Source organism: Onychostoma macrolepis, chromosome 15, assembly GCF_012432095.1.
Source record: "Onychostoma macrolepis isolate SWU-2019 chromosome 15, ASM1243209v1, whole genome shotgun sequence".
NCBI classification, from domain to species: Eukaryota; Metazoa; Chordata; class Actinopteri; order Cypriniformes; family Cyprinidae; genus Onychostoma; species Onychostoma macrolepis.
The window spans coordinates 8443328-8462176 of record NC_081169.1 but is presented as its reverse complement, the minus strand read 5'-3'; the positions used below and the strand labels follow the sequence as shown (position 1 = coordinate 8462176).

Below are 18849 nucleotides of genomic sequence, written 5' to 3'. Positions count from 1 at the left end.
TTAGAAGTCTCATTCATTCCCATTTTCAACTGTTCAGGTTGCACAAATATGCACAGAAAATATGGAAAATGGCTACAAGTAATGGAAAATTCTTGCTCTTCACATGCATGTTCATATGTGTGTCTTATGTCACATTATTTCTTGCAATAAACATGTATCAGTTTACCGCTTGTTTACCACTTGACTGATTAAAATGGTGCAACACATTAAAATCTTTATTACAAGCATTTCACATTATTAAATGCATTAGTATTTCTTTTGATACAGTATATGGTTAATGAGCTATAATACACAGATGTTAGTGTATAAGTAGTGTGATCCAGGAAAGCTATAGCGACACCAGCTCTACAGGCATTAGACAACACATTGTGCACTTACCTGAACAACCCCAAAGGTATTGTTGAACTGGAAATTAAATGCAGAAATCAAGATAAAGGTGAAAAAAATATTTTAGGTTAAAATAAATTATTTAATAAAAATTATGAAGCAAATAATGAGATATTCCATAGATGCATAAATTGCAATGCATTTTGCTACTAGTCTACTGTAAATAGTTTTTTCAAGGCATCTTATTAAGATTATTTTTCGTGTTGGATTTTAAGACTATTTTGCAAGTCGCTGAGCAGTAGAGCCAAACTAATTTCCCTTATTTAAAAAATTTAGCCTCACAGCGTAACAAAAGAAAAAGAAATTCACATAAGAAATTCAATGTAAAAATTAAATACTACATAGACGTCACTGTATGAATTAAATGAACACTGATTCTTATCAAAGCTATTGAAGTTCAAGAGAAGTGAATGATTTTCTCCTTGTCTTTTGTTGTTTTATTTACATTAATGACAGACGATACTACAATCTCTACTCAACAGCAGATCATGGTGACCTTTTAATCATTCACGATCTAAAATCGTGATATCGCATGCCACTACCTTTAAAATTTATACACAACAACATTTACAACAATAATTACTAATTTTGTAATTTCATCGAAAAAGAGGAAGAACGCTGCTTCCTATCAACAGTCATTTTAATGTCCTTGTCAGCTTTTTGAAAGGAGCTATATAAATAAAACATTATTATTATGATAAAAACATGTCCTATGGCCAATTGTGGCACAAGCAGAACAAAATAAATGTAAAAAACAGATTAGTAATCCTTTCTTTAAAATATTGTATTTAGTCATGTGGGAATAGTGAAAAGGAAACTGTGTTCTCTGAGTCAAGCTAAGATGAATGCCTGATGACAGAGTTTATAGGTTCTGCTTATTTTATAAAAGGCACTTCATCTTTTTCGGCATATACTAAGTTAAGCATGTTAAAGCATAACTCAAAAACCTGACAGCCATAATAGCAAGCATGAAGCTCAAAAATGTTCCTCCCTGCAGCAAACTATGCATGAACAAGGTTAAGTTTCACCACTGAGGAACAGAACTGAGAGCAGATGCTCTATATATCCTGAGTGAGAGCATGTGAGTGGCATTATGAGCTGCAGGTGTCTACCTCTGCTTTTGGCTGCTTCTTTCAGGCTGGTCATGACATGTGGGGCAATGCTTTCCAAGACAAATCTTCCCTCCAGTCCTGGATAAAGGGACCTAAAAACAACAAAAAATTATATATATATGTATTCTATTTTCAAGCTTTGGTCAGGGATAAGCATTATTTAGAAATGAATCATAAATGCATTTCAAGAATGTAAAGTTGTAATGTAAATCTGAATGAGGTGAAATAGTATAGTATAGTACAGTGATTTTAAATCCTGTTCCTCGGGATCCACTGCTCTGCACATTTTGCATGTCTCCCTTATCTGACACACTCATTTGAGTTCATGGAGCTCTTACCTAATGAGCTGATGATCTGAATCAGGTGCGTAAATTAGGGAGACATGCAAAATGTGCAGAGCTGTGGGTCCCCAGGAACAAGTTTGAAAACCACTGGTATAGTATATAAAAAAAATAAATCTGACGAACAGATCCTGAAGGAATAAATCACGCATTATTGGAGTACTGTTTTGCCTGTGTTAGAATTCTAGAAATTCAAATTCTCCATCCTGTGGCACGTGGTCAGTTAGCTAAATTCAATTCAAACTCAAGAACAGTCAAATTTTGCTTAACGCTGTTTTGATTTGATATATTTAGATAGCAGTGAATTAAAACTATGAATGACCTTAATACCAAGAACGCAAATACAAATGTATCCCCATACCTTGGATACTCCTCAGAGGCGATGTAGACAGCATCTTTGTCATTCACAGAAGAGGAGAACACAGCAAATTTCTCATCCTGCAAAGGCAGAAGTTCCAGTCCAATGAGGTCATTGTAGCAGGCATCGCTAAGGATAAACTCTAGCAGGAGCAGCTTCTCATTAGAGGACCCTCTATGGCGACATTTCCTCAGAGTCTGGCGCACAAAAGAAGGGGTCACTCTCCTCATGCTCCCTGGTTTGGTGACAAACATTGTCAGTACTGCATCGATGTAGGCTGGCACCTGAGCCAGCATCATCCCTGAGCTCTGGAGGTATTTGATGACAGTCTCTGTAGTGTCCAAGCTGGAGTCCAAGTCTGAGAATATGGTTTCATCCACTTGAACCCAGCTCCCATTGAGCGAGTAGATGACCGGCTGTTGAAGCAAGTCATTGAAAAGGGGCTCAAGAATGGGTTTCCAGCGAGGTCGGATCCTGTTTGGATCAGGCCAGGCTCCATAAATACCTCTTGGGGAAAGGGGGAAATCTTGGTCCTTCTTAGTTTGGATTCTCCTGATGGTCTCCATGATGAGCGTGAAGTAAGCCCTTGGGATGACTGTGACTATGAGAAGCTCGTTCCAAAGAGCCGCCGGGTCCCTCCACTGGTCCACCTCCCGCCATTTGATGCTCCTGCGGTTGTCCGTCAGGCCGAAGAAACCACTGACGTGGACTGGCAATCCTGTCATGCTTTCCTCTCCAAGGGGCAGTGGAAGGAAACAGAAAGCACGTCCTGAGAAACTAGAAGTTGCCCCCTTGTCCTCATCAATAAGCGTAAGGGGCAAGGCAATACCAATGGTTGGGATGAACTTCAGATCATCAGCAAGAGAATCCAGTTCACCGCACATGCCTCGCCCTCCTACGCCATTACACACCAACCAGGTGGTCTTCTGAGTCTCTTTGGCAGTTTCATCCCGCATTTCAATGGAGAGTTGGTAGGTGGCACAGGTTACCGAACTGCTCAGCACCCCATTACTGTAGCTATCTATAGCCTGTCCCAGGGTCTTCAGAGAGTTGGGCCGCTCCATCTTATCTTCTTCACTGTCGCTTGCTGTGACCTGGAAAAGCATCCGCTCTGTTCCATCCGATTCACGTACATGCAGAGAGACCTTCTGCACGCTCTTTAGAAAGAGCAACACAGTGTCTGCGTCAACTTTGAATGATTCAAAGAGCTCCAGAACCTTTTCTTTATTGTAAATGTTGTTACTTAATTGTGAGGGTTTCATTCGGAGTGGAAAACGAAAGAGTGTTCCTGGAAAGTTGCCATCTTTAATGGTTTTCTCTGAGCTCCCGAGCAGGCCAAAGTAAGGGGCAAATTGATCGTTAAGCTCGGTTATTTCCTTTATATCGGACTTCAAATTCCAGCACTGCCCAGACTCATGGACTCCAAACAACATCTGATGAGGGTCCAGCATCGCAATTTGGTCCCCACTGAATATACTAGGAACATCTACAAAAAAGATGAAACATTTTTAGTATAGTAAAACAAGTTTTTCGTTTAGTCCATAAAGAATTATATTAGCATATGCACATAAATGTATGAATTTGGCATACCCATGTATATAAACATAAAAGGGTACATACAATTATGGACACATAACATAAACGGTGACCCAACGTTCCATTAGGTCCTCTATTTTTGTCCACCCTGCTCAACTGTATATTCACAAATTAGAAAAATTATTTCATAAACTGGCATGAAAAAGAAAAAATTAGGTTGTCATTAAATACCAGTGGGGTGTTGAACAGTCCTGCAAAATGACACACTTCATCTAAAATGATTTTTTGCAAATTCATTATGTACAATAATGCAGCTTTCAGGAACTGATATTACTTTATACACTACATTAAACATTTTTAAAAATTCATGTGTCACACCACAGGACCATTAAAATGATCCAATGAGAGTAAGAACGTGATTATAAATGGTGGAAAACTTTATTAGGCACCTAATATACTGTACCAATTTCTTGTATATTATAATATAAATTCTAACCTAAAATCTTTATGTTGATAAAAGAAAGTATGTTTTATTCATCAACTATCATAACATACTCTTTTCTCACCTGTTATGTGGTAGACAGAGTTAAATCCAATACCAAATCTTCCCACTTTAAGAGGGTCCTCTCTTTTTCTACTCCGTGCAATCTCCTGGATTCCATTCCAGTCTTCTGTTGTGAAGACGGCATCATTATAGACATACAACGCTGTTCCTGTAAAAACAACAAAAAACCCCCCATCATATTTCAATGTAACAGTGTATTTCAAGACTACTAAACTTTTTTTACTATTCATTCTGTTTCCTGCATATTGCCAGGACTTATATTGAACATGTGAAGGGACATGCTGCAATTGATCAGCATATTCGGATTACCCTGATACTGAGCCATATCATGTGACCACAGTGACTCCACTCCATACTCCATCTCATCATACATGAACTTGACCTCAGTGGCCCCAGCATCCTCTGCATTCTGAATCAGCTCCTGCATGACAATCACATCATACAGTCGTTGACATAAATTCTCACAGTATGTGTTATTTACTTTAAAAAAAAAAAGGCCTCAATATGTGTTCCCTCAATTATTGAGCACAATATTTTATTGCTTCATATCCATCCTCTTTTTTAAACATAGCCAAAGGTTTCAGCATTACTGCTGACTGCGACATCTTTTATAAAATTCACGATACAGTCATTATTTTAACAACAAACAGCATATTTTAATTTTTTTTTTAAACCTAGTTATTTAAACTGTATTTATACAAGGTGTCTCTTGAGATTAAAATCTCATTTTCGAGGGAGACCTGGCCAAGAAGGCAGAACACATGATAACAAAATGATAAAAACACACACACACAATAACCATATAACTGCATTTTTTACATAACATATATTCTTACTTTTAGAATTTGTCCACCCTCTGGATATCTTCTTAAAATATCTTTCAAAAAATCGACCAAAGGTGGCGTGGTTTGCCCGAACCTCCCTGCAAAAGAGCAAATACTGAAAAATGCAGCATAATCAACTTTCACACACAGTAATGCAAAACTATAAAATTACACCACCAAAGCTACGTGGATACATGAACATCACTCCAATATATGCTTATTAAAGGGATAGTTCACCTCTTAAAAATGGTCACAATTTCTTACATGGTTCCAAACCTGAAAAACTCTGGAATACTGTACTTTTTTTTTAAAGGGGTCATGACATGAATTTTTTTACAACTATTTTATCCTTGTAGTTTACTTATAATGGTAAAAAAAAAAAAAAAAAATTGCACAAAACAAAAACAAATATATATGCAGACAAATAGTTTTCAAAACTTATTCTGACCTGAAATTATTTTAAACATTCCACTTCATAAATTATTCAGACTGATTTTGTGAACTGGATCAACAGTTCTTTGAAAACACCTGACTCACACAAATGATTCATTCACAAATTAGACATCACTGCTTCTCTAATGAACCCATCAAGAGGAACAAGGGCAGATTTTCATTGAATAACTGTTTTCACTCTTCTGTGAAAACTTGAAATGTTGGGAAACAGCTGTGGGGATATACACTGAACAAAATTATAAAACGCAACACTTTTGTTTTTGCCCCCATTTTTCATGAGCTGAACTCAAAGATCTAAGACTTTTTCTATGTACACAAAAGGCCTATTTCTCTCAAATATTGTTCACAAATCTGTCTAAATCACCTCAGGTTGCAGCATGATAATGCACAGCCCCATGTTGCAAGGATCTGTACACAATTCCTGGAAGCTAAAAACATCCCAGTTCTAGCATGGCTAACATACTCACTGGACGTTTCACCCATTGAGCATGTTTGGGATGCTCTGGATCGGCGTATACGACAGCGTGTTCCAGTTCCTGCCAATATCCACAATATGCACATTTTAGAGTGGCCTTTTATTGTGGCCAGCCTAAGGCACACCTGTGCAATAATCATGCTGTTTAATCAGCATCTTGATATGCCACACCTGTGAGGTGGATGGAGTATCTCGGCAAAGGAGAAGTGCTCACTAACGCAGATTTAGACAAATTTGTGAACAATATTTGAGAGAAATAGACCTTTTGTGTACATAGAAAAAGTCTTAGATATTTGAGTTCAGCTCATGAAACATGGGGGCAAAAACAAAAGTGTTGCGTTTATAATTTTGTTCAGTGTATATGATGATTCTGAGAATGTCAGAAATTGAAGCACCAGTCATACTTGATTAATAAAGTGTCCCTAAACTGTCCCACCTCCTCCTCTCGGGCCTTGTCCATGCAACGTCATGATTATTTCATGGCTTCTGTGTGGCACCAAGCTTCCAATCTCAACCCCATCATGAACCTATACAAGAAGGAAACACAAATTTTCTGTAGTTAAAGGTCACCATTTCACGATGTCTTCAGAAAATGTAAAACAAACAAACAAAAATAAATTCTGTAGGCTTTAACTTGGTAAAAATTTTCACTCAGAAATCAAATTAGTGAATTTTACAGATAATTACAAGTAACACTGAATTAAAATGTGATTTCTTTTTAAGAAGAAAGACTAAAAAAGTTATTTTCCTGTAAAACACTTCAACAATCATTGTTTTATTTAAAACTTTGAAAAAATATTTTGTATGTAGTTTAATCATTATTCTTGGGGCATTTAATGAAGACAATTCTGGGTAGTTTCTAACTGGCCCAAATTAAAACAGCCCACCATCTATGACAAACTGGTCTGGTTCCCTCCTTCAGTGTAACCCAACTGATTTTGTTTTTTTCTTTCTTTCTATTTTTATTTATTTTTTTCACCTGTTCTGTAATGTGTTAGGCAAAACATTCTAAGTCTGACCACTGTGAGAATTAAAAGAACTTTTCTCAACAATCCACAAGATCTGAGGTATATAGGCACATATGACTGATTGGCATACATGAAGGACATTTGAGTAACTTTGCAGCTCTTATGGGTAAAGAAATGGCTGTGCATGATCATGAAGTCAGGATGAACAAACATTAGAAAAAAAAAAAAAAGACCGGGAAATGGATTACTCCTTTCTCAAGTTTTTCACCATCTATCCATTAATCTCTCAGCCTGCAATGCACCTCTGTAAACTGCACTGAGCCATCCACATGGCTTACCCATAATTCACTGAGATATACCACCGTTTTTGGTTTATTAAGAGATTGATTTTTCAGGGCTGAAATTGCGCCTATTCAAACAGAGACTGCTGTCTTCAGCTATTCGCGCTGGAATCAGCTTCTGCTAACACACACTGATCAGCACTTCTGGTAACACACACTGATTAACAACATGCAGAGACCAGATGAAAGGACTACCCGGCAAATCAGAGCTGTGGGCTTTAAGGGTAAAATTATCTTGTTTTTTAGGACATTTAGAAATTTGGCAGGTTGACATGAAATTTCAATTAGTTTTAGCAGTGTCTTACAATGGAACATGTATGGACACGTTCTATGCCGGGTTTCCATACAAAGTTGCGAATTTAACTTATGCGCAAAATTTAAATATCGCATAAAACATTTGCGAACAAGCACGGTTTCCATCCAACGAGTCAAAGAGAACAAAATCATCACTTCTTGGTAAACTGGCACTAAATAGCCTATAGAAAACTAGGATAAGCTACTGAATATAATAATTTTCATATATGAAAAATTACTTGCGCCTCAGCGAGCAGACGAAACAATAAATGCTGTCATTGCTTTCGGAGGTGAATGCTTCTGTTTGGGAACACAGTCGTGTAAGACAATTATACAAAAATACTTTGATGACAGACTTTGCTCAGGCATTTCAGAACGACCATAACAACATTTCAGATGCTGTGAATGAGATCGGTCCGCTGCTAATCAAGCTATTCCGTCTCATAGCGCAAAGTCACATGACTTTTTTGATGCGCTTGGAGGAATTTAGTCGCAAAATGCGAGCATTAAAAGTGAGCGTAAAAACTTTTTTGCGAATTAAGGGATTTTTATTCGAATATGGCGTTTCCATCACTCGTTTCTCATGCAATACTTCAATATGCGCATTAAAACAGGGTGATGGAAACCCAGCTGTCAACTACCCATATCTGTGAACAAGACAATATGATTTAGTGTAAGAAAGCCAGTTTTATTCAATATTATAATATATTATTATATAATATTCAAAATTTTGTCAATATAATCAAAATATTTTAATAACTGACAAACCAGCACACAAATTTTGTTAAATAATCAATCAAACGTGTTTTTTTAGTACAGAACCCAAGACAAAATGACAAAAATAAATAAATTTATTAAAAAAGGAAACGTAGTACAACATGCCCAAGAATTAATAAGTGATGGAAATCAATTCCTTATAAACTATATGTATATTTCGCATCTCATGTGCAGGGATCCGTATATTATCCTTTTATTAAATATTAGGGTGTATGAAAGATGTTAACCTATTGGATTAATTGGTAAGCTTGCTAATCACCAGCTAATTTTAAACATAAAAATGTATATATTGACCATTTCAGTCATGTAAAATTGATATATCATTAAAAAGACATTAATTGATATTTTCTGAAGGTTAAAACATCAAACATTAAACAATATTGTAGTATTGTAAAGAAGATCTGTCAGTCAATGTAATCACCTTTGGGGTAAAATCAGGATCAGGCACTGGTGTTTTGAGTGTTGACTGGATTCTAACTTAAATGCCTCTGACTGGCCATTGCGATTACGAAAATCAACAGATATGTCTGTGATTGGCTACAAAAATGCTGCAGAAACATGTTGTAAACCAAAACATTTGAAGCTCTCCAGAGCTCAAACACAAATAGTGGATCACACTGGACCGAATATGCCAATATGCCGAATATGCTGTTATTACAGCTTCAACTAGTAGTGCTCTTGCTTTTGTTTGAAGGTGCTTAGCAACCCCATAGATCCAGCCTGATTTGGACAGGGAGTAGTGTTTATTCATTGTGTTCATCATGTTATATCTGACAATTGTGTAAGACATCTCTTTATCAGATTTTTTTTGTTAAAGGTAGTTTGTGATAACATAATATGGGCAACTAGTCCCTCAAGGTACTAAAAGAACAATGGGTCATGTATCAAATGTATCACATTACAGTTCATCTTCCTTGGATAAGAAAAAGAAAAGGACAGAATGCCTTAGGAGGAGATTTGGAAGAAACCAACTTGTCACGGCATATCCATGAAGAATTACCAAAAGCAAAAATTCCTAAACTTATTAGAGACGCTGGACTGATGCCAAGATTAGTGGTCATGACTGTATGCAAAGATATATCTCAACTAACCCATAACACTGGCACACCTCTAAAGTAATTTGGGGCAGACCGTGCGGTCCGGTCCTCTGGGATTGTATGTATGAATGTTAGCTGAGATATGAGAGCTGCCTTTCTCCAGGCTATTTTCTGAGTCTGACATACTTAGGTTAGAGAAATAATCTCCCACCTGCTCTCGTCGTTCAGGGACGCTTCCCGCTTCAAGCTTAAAAGAAAGGCTCTGAGGCCTGACCTGGTCACAGGAAAAGTAAAAAAACTATTTATTTTAACCCCAAGATTATTTGGATTGTGCTGCTTACATTTACAAGAGACTTAATGCGATCTTTATGATCAATATGACTATATGTTTGGAATCCAATGGGTAATTTCACTAAGCAGTTGCACCTCTTCACCTGAAATCCAGTTTAATAAGGCTGAACATAGCTGAACATAACTACAGCAAGATGTTAGCCAGGTTTCCATCCACATATTTTAAAGAAAATTCTGGAATATCACATAAAAAAAAAAAATACTGGATAGGAATACCAAAACCTTTCCAAAATGGGTATAAAAAATTCCTAGATGTGCATCAAAAAACTGATGACACTTTTCATGTGACTAAATTCTCTCAGATGACTGGCTACTATTACTGAGCCTCCCACACGCTGTCAGTATCCGCCCAAAATTAAATTGATTTTGCACCAGAAATTACTACAAAATTGTTTTTGTCATATTAAAATAATGGTCCCACTTTATATTAGGTGGCCTTAACTACTATGTACTTACATTTAAATTAATTATTTGGTACAATGCACTTATTGTGTACATACATGTTTTTACATTGTACTTATATTTTTAAAAATACCTATATGTAGTTACATCTGTAATTAATTTCTGTAATTACATTCATAATTACACTGTTGACCCATCCCTTACACCTTAACCCACCCTTAAACCTACCCATACCACCCTAACCTGTCCCTAACCTTACCCGTATCCCACCTCAAAGCAGCAAAAGTGTTTTGCAATACAATATGAACACATAAGTACATTGTATTTATTTTTCGATGTAAGTACATAGGCCACCTAATATAAAGTGTGACCAAAATAATATATATATATACTTTTTGCAATATTAAATAAGTGAGATGTTTGTTTAAGATTACTATATATAGATGTGATAGATATATATGTGATATATGGATCATGATAGCAGCATTTCATCAAATAAACATTATTTGACCTCCTATATATCCAGATGCACTTTTGCCATTCTGAAGTGGCAAGAGGTGTCTGCAATGGTGGAATGATGCTGTACAGTGCAATATGACAGACTGTGGTGCATCCTTCATAACATAGATCTGAGAAGATGGGAAACTGCACACCACAACTGCAACTTAACCACACAGAACATGTCTGAGCCTTGCATGGGAAAGCTCAACTCTGTTAAAAATCAAGAATGAAAAAATGTTTAATTCCAATTTCATCTAGTGAACTGAAAAGTAAAAACCGCAACATAAAAGAAAATGCTAATAGATTTTATTTATGTGCAATTTCTTGTGATCTGTGCTGTGTACGAGCACAAACATCACCGTGGATTTGGCTGTGTATACACTGCAAAACACTGGAAACTATCATGAGCTCTTACACTGGGCTGCACACCGATTACAACACAATAGAGCACATTTAAACAATCTGGCCTCTGCCCCGTTTCTAAATCAGTTTCTTTGGGCGGATTATAAACCTGTGTATTTCAGGGGATTGATTCTGATCACATGGGGAAGGCAATGTGAGGTGATGTTCTTCATTTAGAGACTCACTTCAGACAACCCCCCTAACAGATCATTACTGATGTCTTTTGAACTGTATATAAAATATATCCTGAAAAATGGTACAACAGTTTACAGCTCACCAGTTTTCCATTATGAAACAGCTGCTGCTGAGACACAGGATAATCTGTTTCTTGGTAGATCAGGGTCTTGATGTACCTGATCACTGTAGATGGGGGAACCTGGAAGACCCTCTTGCCTAGATAGTCATGACAGACTATCACCCACGGCAACCTAAAATCACAAAGCAAAACCTTTAACTATTCACAGGCTTGAATCTCAGGAAGCCTTAAAAGAACATGTTCAGGTCATGTTTCATCTCAGCATCAAAGAAAACAAAGAGAAAGAATTTTAATTTTCTTGTTAAGAAAATGTATTTTATTTTTAGGACTAAGAGGTTTTGCATTGTGACACTGTCGTCATGAAAATAAAGTACAGTTCTTATTACAGTAAAAAATATCTATCTGTAATATGAAAGTATAATTATTTTAAATGTAAATTCTTTATATCGTGCAAATATTCATAATGCCTGTAATATTACAGTAATGATAATCTAATGAAAATTATAAAGTCAATGTTACAATGCATACAATTTTAATGGTCCTAGCTTCATTTTCAAAATGAAATATGACCTGGACGTCCATACAGTATAACTTGCATCTGATAATATTCTTTAGTAATAATTACTAAATTACAAAAAAAAAAAAAAAAAATCATTCCAATATCTCAATAGTTTCTGTCTTAAGGCAAAGTGGGTGAGACAAACAACACAAGATTACAAAGATCTCTTTATTTTTCTTCTTTCACTGAGAAGAAACATTTTGTCTTCAAGGATGCTTTTGTTTTTTTTATGGCCTTGACTGATGATACTTTCGTGCACAACAAACCCTAACAGAAATGCATGCCTGCCACGTCACCTCTGCAGTTAAAAATCAAATTACACCTAATAGGGGCTATCAAGTTTGAGCTGTATCCAAATGCAGACATCAGTATGTCTTCTAAAAGCCACAGCTTGGAGGAATATGTATTTTGCCAAGCTGACACATTATGACATTGTACTAATAGTAGCTACAAGAACAATAGTGACATATAACTCTAGGTTTAGATCTTGACCTGTTGTCAGGCAACCAATGAAAGTCCCACAGGTTCACTGATGTATCATCCTATTTGTGTGCTAGGGTGGGGCATAATATGGACCATGCACATTGCACACTATCTAGTGACAATTCACATGCTACCAGTTTATTAGATAAGAAGTTTAACTGGTTAAATTAGTTTGTTGTGTATAATAGGATTTCGTATAGTTTAGATTGTTAACGGTCCCATTTTAGTCATAAACAACATCAAACCGGTAACTAACTTATACTAATTCATCTTAACTTACCACGGGTCGTGACCGGTTGCCATTGCTTTTCAGCCAAACTGCGGTTATTCTCGTTTGCAGACATTCATCGATCACTCCGCATGGAGCATTACGCTATGCCGTACCGTTATCTTCCGGAGAAAATCCTCCGCATTGGGAATTCATTGATTTACTCTGACCCTTTTGGTCTCAGTCTCAAAGAATCATCCCATCCTGTGCGCTATAAGCGTCGTGTGGCCGTGTTTTGCTCTTGGACCCGCCTCCTCCTCCTATTCCTGCGAGGTATCGATGCGGTTTAATAAACGGCTCGTGGTGTTAAGCCAACGGTTTGTCCCATAGATGTCACGCTTTGTCGCAGTGTTTTAAAAGAAGGATTCTGGAAGAAAAAAGCGATAGAATGTCACAAACGCAGCTTCTTCCATGATAACGCCTACTTAAGAGTGTGTCAATGAATGTGTAAGCTGCATGTGTTTGTGTAGTTGCGGATTTTTGACTCTGACTGAGCGCTATGAATGCTGGGAGTCGTAGTTCTCTAGTGTAATGCACTTGATGGGCAGAAAACTCGAACTACACTGCAACTATTATGTGACCTGGACCACAAAACCAGTCATAGGGGTCAATTTTTTAAAAACTGACCATTTATACATCTCAAAGCTGAATAAATAAGCTTTCCATTGAAATAAGGTTTGTTAGGATCGGACAACATTTGGCTGAGATACAAGCCTATTTGAAAATCTGGAATCTGAGGCTGCAAAGAAATCAAAATTTTGAGAAAATCGCCTTTAAAGTTGTTCAAATGAAGTCCTTAGCAACGCATAATACTAATCAAGAATTACATTTTCATATATTTACGTTAGGACATTTACAAAATATCTTAATGGGAGATGATTTTTACTTAATATCCTAATGTTTTTTGGCATTAAAGAAAAATGGATCATTTTGACCCATATAATGTATTCTTGGCTATTGCTACAAATATACCCATGCTACTTATGACTGGTTTTGTGGTCCAGGGTCACAAATAATAACACATTGTAAAGAAATAATAATAATAATACTCAAATACTTAATGAATTAAACTATAGGTTTAATGAAAGCAAAGATGTCTGAAATGTAGCCTACGTCTAATTCATGGAAATAACTCTATTAAAGATTTCTTACTTTCAAAATTTTACTTCAAAATAGGAACCGTCACTTTTACTCCACAAATCCAAAAACATTAAGGTATCCCCAAATCCCTCATTAACAAATAGACACAAAAACCTTTGATATTCAATATTGTACATATCATAGATCACTATTTTCCAGAAACACAAATTTACGATTGATTAAATCTCGCAAATGTTGATATTAAGATGAAATGACAAAATTAAAAATAGCGTAGCCATACATCAAAAGTGCTGAAATGAGATTTTGTGCCTGGTCAAAAGAAAAAAAAAAAAAACAAGAAACAAGGAGTGGGGTCATCTTGCTCCCGGTGGCATCTTACCCAATCTTACTCTAATAGGCTACTGTAGAATTTAAACATTGTATTTTTCCAATTGGTTACAAAAAAATAGAAATTATGTTACATTATTGTTTGCAACTTACTGAGTCTCTGAGTGACTTAACTATGAATTGTCCCACTGCTTACAATTGTGAACATTATAAAACAAATGCTTTCACTAACTTTTAAAAACTTTTTATTATTATAATTATTACTGAAGAAACATACAGTTTGTTTAATATCCAAGAAATAAAATGCATGTGCACATTGGGAATTATCTGGGAATTAAACATTTAATGCATCTGAAATCAGAGTCACATGCAGTAGATTATTATTAGGCCTATTATTATTTACTTTATTTTTTTGTAAGAAATGAATTATGACGCAGTACAATGGCTGTACCAAATGACGTCATAACCTCATTGCACCAATACATTTGCCTTCTACTAAACCTTGATAAAAAAAATGCAAACAAATCACATTTAATAAACATAAATAAACGTACAACTTGTATTAGTAGCTATACATATTTTGTTGCATTATTGCTGTACTGAATGTTGCCTATTTGATACATCCGTGATATATGAACAAAAAAACTCACCTTTTGTGAAAATGATCTTATTTTGAAATTCAGGTGCAACTCGCCCAAAGTGAAGTAGATTACAGTAACACTGAACAAATCCAAAATAACCCTGGTCTCAGCAGGTTTTCCTCTGTAAATCCACTGCTGCAGTAGGCAGTTCCTCGCAGGACAGTCGAGGGACAGTGCGATCTGCAGAACTGAGCATGTTCTTCACACGCATCCCTTCAGCATTCTGCTGTGTTTATTTTCGTATGGATTGTTTATGGCACATGCACGATCATTTAAAGCTTAATGCCCAGTCTTCACTATGCTAATTCTAGCAGTTCTTCGCGAGTCACCGTCTCGTTACGGCATCAGCTGTTAGAGCAACCTGCACTCTTAAAGCTACAGTAAACACATTCATCAGGGTAGGCAGATATAATTATCCACGATTGCGGCTGTGAGGGATATAGCTGTACAGTTGTTAGTATGTCTAGGTGAACTGCTGAATTTTTGTGGACACCACTGGAAAGAAAACGGATGCAAAAAAAGGGGAAATCCTAAGAAATAATGATGATTTCACAACAGTCCAGTAGGTATCGATATGCACAAGGTAAGTCAATGAAGGATGAAGACTCACCACTTGCGTTAAATCCGAAATCGCATACAACAAATGTATTATTTGGGATAAACCCCTTGAGATGCATCATCTCGTTTTCAATTTGAATTTAAACTTAGGCCTACTTAAAATTTAAATTTGAAAAATAAATAAATAAATAAATAATACAGTCATGGCCAAAAATATCGGCACCCTTGGTAAATATGATCAAAGGCTGTGGAAATTAATCTGCATTGTTAATCCTTTTGATCTTTTATTTAAAAAAAATGTTGGACACAATTGTTGGCACCCCTAGAAATTCTTATGAGTAAAATATCTCTGAAGTATATTCCCATTCATACTCACAATTTTGAGCACTCCAGGGTGATGAACATGAAATTATTCAGCCATGGCTTCCTGTTTCACAGAAATATAAATAGGAGGGAAAATAAAGCCCAAATTCCATCCATCACAATGACAAAAAACAAAGAATATATTTCTGATGTGCAGCAAAAGATAATTGAGCTTCACAAATTAGTGAAGTGGCTTTAAGAAAAGAGCTAGAGTAGTGAACATTCCCATTTCCACCATCAGGGCAATAATTAAAAAATTCCAATGAACATAAAATGTTACGAAACTGCCTGGAAGAGGACGTGTGTCTATATTGTCCTAATGCACGGTGAGAAGGAGAGTTTGAGTGGCTAAAGACTTTCCAAGGACCACAGCTGGAGAATTGCAGAAAATAGTTGAGTCTCGGGGTCAGAAAACCTTTTAAAAAAAAATTGTCAAACAGCACCTACATCACCGCATGTTGTTTCTATGGTCAGATGAAACTAAAAAATAAGCTTTTTAGCAGCAGACACTCAAGATGGGTTTGGTGAACACCCATGTGTACAATGAAATACAGTATACTGTATTTTTGATGCTGTGGGCCTATATTTCTGCTGGAGGTCCTGGACATCTTGTTTAGACACATGGCATCATGGATTTTATCAAATACCAACACATAAAAAATCAATAAGTGACTGACTCTGTTAGAAATATTATAACGGGCCATGTTTAGATCTTCCAACCGTACAATAATCCAAACACAAACCTCAAAAACAATACAAAAATGGGTCACTGAGCACAAAACCAAGCTTCTGCTGGCCATTCCAGTCCTCTGTCCTGAACCCTATAGAAAATGAGTGGGTGAACTGAAGAGAAGAAGCACCAACATGGAGCTGGGAATCTAAAGGGTCTGGAGTGATTCTGGATAAAGGAATGGACTCTGATCTCTTGTCAGGTGTTCTCTAACCTCATCAGGCATTATAGGAGAACATTTAGAGCTGTTCAATTGGCAAATGGAGGTTTCAAAAAGTATTGAATAAAAGGGTGCCTTTAATTGTGGCCAGTGTGTATGAGAGAAAAACATTTATTTCATAATGATATTTTCCCCCATTTTAAATTCTTATTATCCAATGAAAGGTTAGATTTTTGTGAATTTCTTAAATTAAAGATCAAAAGGATTAACAATGTAGATTAATTTTCACAGCCTTCTTTGATCATATTTACCAAAGCTGCAGATATTTTTGGCCATGACTGTATATATATATGTGACCCTGGACCACAAAACCAGTCTTAAGTGTCAGTTTTTCGAGAGTTATACACCATCTGAAAGCGGAATAAATAAGCTTTCCATTGACTTATGGTTTATTAGGGTAGGACAATATTTGGCCGAGATACAACTATTTGAAAATCTGGAATCTGAGGGTGCAAACAAATCAAAATATTGCGAAGATCACCTTTAAAGTTGTCCAAATGAATTCTTACCAATGTATATTACTAATCAAAATGACGTTTTGATATATTTACAGTAGTAAATTTACAAAATATCTTCATGGAATATGATCTTTACTTAATATACTAATGATTTTTGGCATAAAAGTAAAATCTATAATTTTGACCCATACAATGTATTTTTGGCTATTGCTACAAATATACCCCAGTGACTTAAGACTGGTTTTGTGGTCCAGGGTCACACACACATATATATATATATAATTTTATTTATTTATTTTTTTGTGTGTGTAACAAAGTTGGGAAGTAATCGATTTTGGATGCAGCAAGTTTTTCTATGGCTGTGTGTGGGTCCAAAATTGCATAGGCTACTCTCCGAGTAGGCTACTGTAGTAGACATATTCTTTTAAAGTTGCTTATCAACCATTAAAGCTTGTTAAACCAAAAATGAAAATTACTCCATAATTTACTCACCCTCAAGGCATCCTAGGTATGACTTTCTTCTTTCAGACAAATCCAATCGGAGTTATATTAAAAAATGCCCTGGCTCTTCCAAGCTATCTGTCGAGAGGAGTCTCAAGAGGAGGAGACTGGTTTTCCTTTGCTAAAGTAAGTAACCAAATGTTTTGATTCTCACAAGACTAGCATATTCTCACAGGCGCATGCGCTATGCATATGTCCTACGTCATTCGCCCAGAACAGCTTGTGCATACAACAGTTAGAGCAATCTAACTATTTAAATTTTTTTAAATATGGATATTTTTCTTACAAAAACGCATCGATTTGCTACAGGAGCCCTTTAATCACCCCTAGAGCTGCGTGAGGCACTTTTTTATTATGGATGGATGCGCTTTATTGAACTTCTTTTGGACTGCTGGACACCTTCCCCTTGTCCATGCGGACGCCACGCTGGTCAATGATGTATCCCAGAAAGTGAACGGAGGGTTGGTGGAATAGACATTTCTCTGCTTTGAGGTAGAGCTGGAATTGTCGGAGTTGTTGAAAGACCTCCGCAACGTGATGGCGATGGTCGGCCAGGCTCCGGGAGTAGATGAGGATGTCATCTATATATACAATTACGAATCGATGTAGGAACTCCCGGAGCACTTCGTGTATGAATCCCTGGAATACAGAGGGGGCGTTGACTAGCCCATATGGCATAACCAGGTATTCGTAGTGGCCGGTGGGAGTTACGAAGGCGGTCTTCCATTCATCTCCCTCTCGGATTCGGATGAGATTATACGCGCTGCGAAGGTCCAGTTTAGTGAATATGGTGGCGCCGTGGAGTTGTTCCAATGCTGCTGGGACAAGAGGAAGGGGATACCGGTACTTAACAGTGATGTCGTTCAATTTTCTGTAGTCGATGCAGGGTCGTAGGCCGCCGTCCTTTTTTGCGACGAAGAAGAAGCTGGAAGCAGCAGGGGAGGTAGATGGAATTGTATCCTTGTTGCAAAGCCTCCTCAATATACTCCTCCATGGCCTTTTGCTCCGGTGGTGACAATGGATAGATTCTTCTTCGTGGTACAGGCTCACCCGGAATGAGATCGATCGCACAGTCCCATGGCCGGTGAGGTTGTAGCTGGGCAGCCCTTTTCGGACAGAAGACGTCACTAAAGTGGGAATAACAGGAAGGGATGTCGATGGATAATTTCTCTCGAGGGCTCTCAATGGAGGTGGTGTAGACCGGTATCGATGCTGGAACACGTCGGGATGGTTGTGGTAAGTTGGGGAAGCAGTGAGGAA

The 18849-nt window shown here is 36.9% G+C and overlaps 1 protein-coding gene across 7 annotated transcripts in view; it reads right to left on the bottom strand.

Annotated features, from left to right (window-relative positions):
- The window catches only part of sacs (sacsin molecular chaperone), a 28340-nt gene extending 13241 nt beyond the window's left edge, over positions 1 to 15099 (bottom strand). Inside the window, exons 1-10 of one of the 7 annotated variants that reach the window (XM_058799586.1) lie at positions 14769 to 15099; positions 12703 to 13057; positions 11402 to 11552; positions 6488 to 6578; positions 5136 to 5221; positions 4609 to 4720; positions 4301 to 4447; positions 2202 to 3684; positions 1500 to 1591; positions 379 to 405 (exon numbers count right to left, since the gene is read on the bottom strand). In XM_058799586.1, coding sequence (XP_058655569.1) covers positions 379 to 405; positions 1500 to 1591; positions 2202 to 3684; positions 4301 to 4447; positions 4609 to 4720; positions 5136 to 5221; positions 6488 to 6578; positions 11402 to 11552; positions 12703 to 12725 — 2212 coding nt within the window. In that variant the 5' untranslated portion in view covers positions 12726 to 13057; positions 14769 to 15099. Of the gene's footprint in view, positions 1 to 378; positions 406 to 1499; positions 1592 to 2201; positions 3685 to 4300; positions 4448 to 4608; positions 4721 to 5135; positions 5222 to 6487; positions 6579 to 11401; positions 11553 to 12702; positions 13137 to 14768 lie in introns of those variants that run through there. The other 6 variants (XM_058799588.1, XM_058799592.1, XM_058799589.1 and 3 more) reach the window with 6 other exon arrangements.
- Positions 15100 to 18849: the final 3750 nt, after the last annotated feature.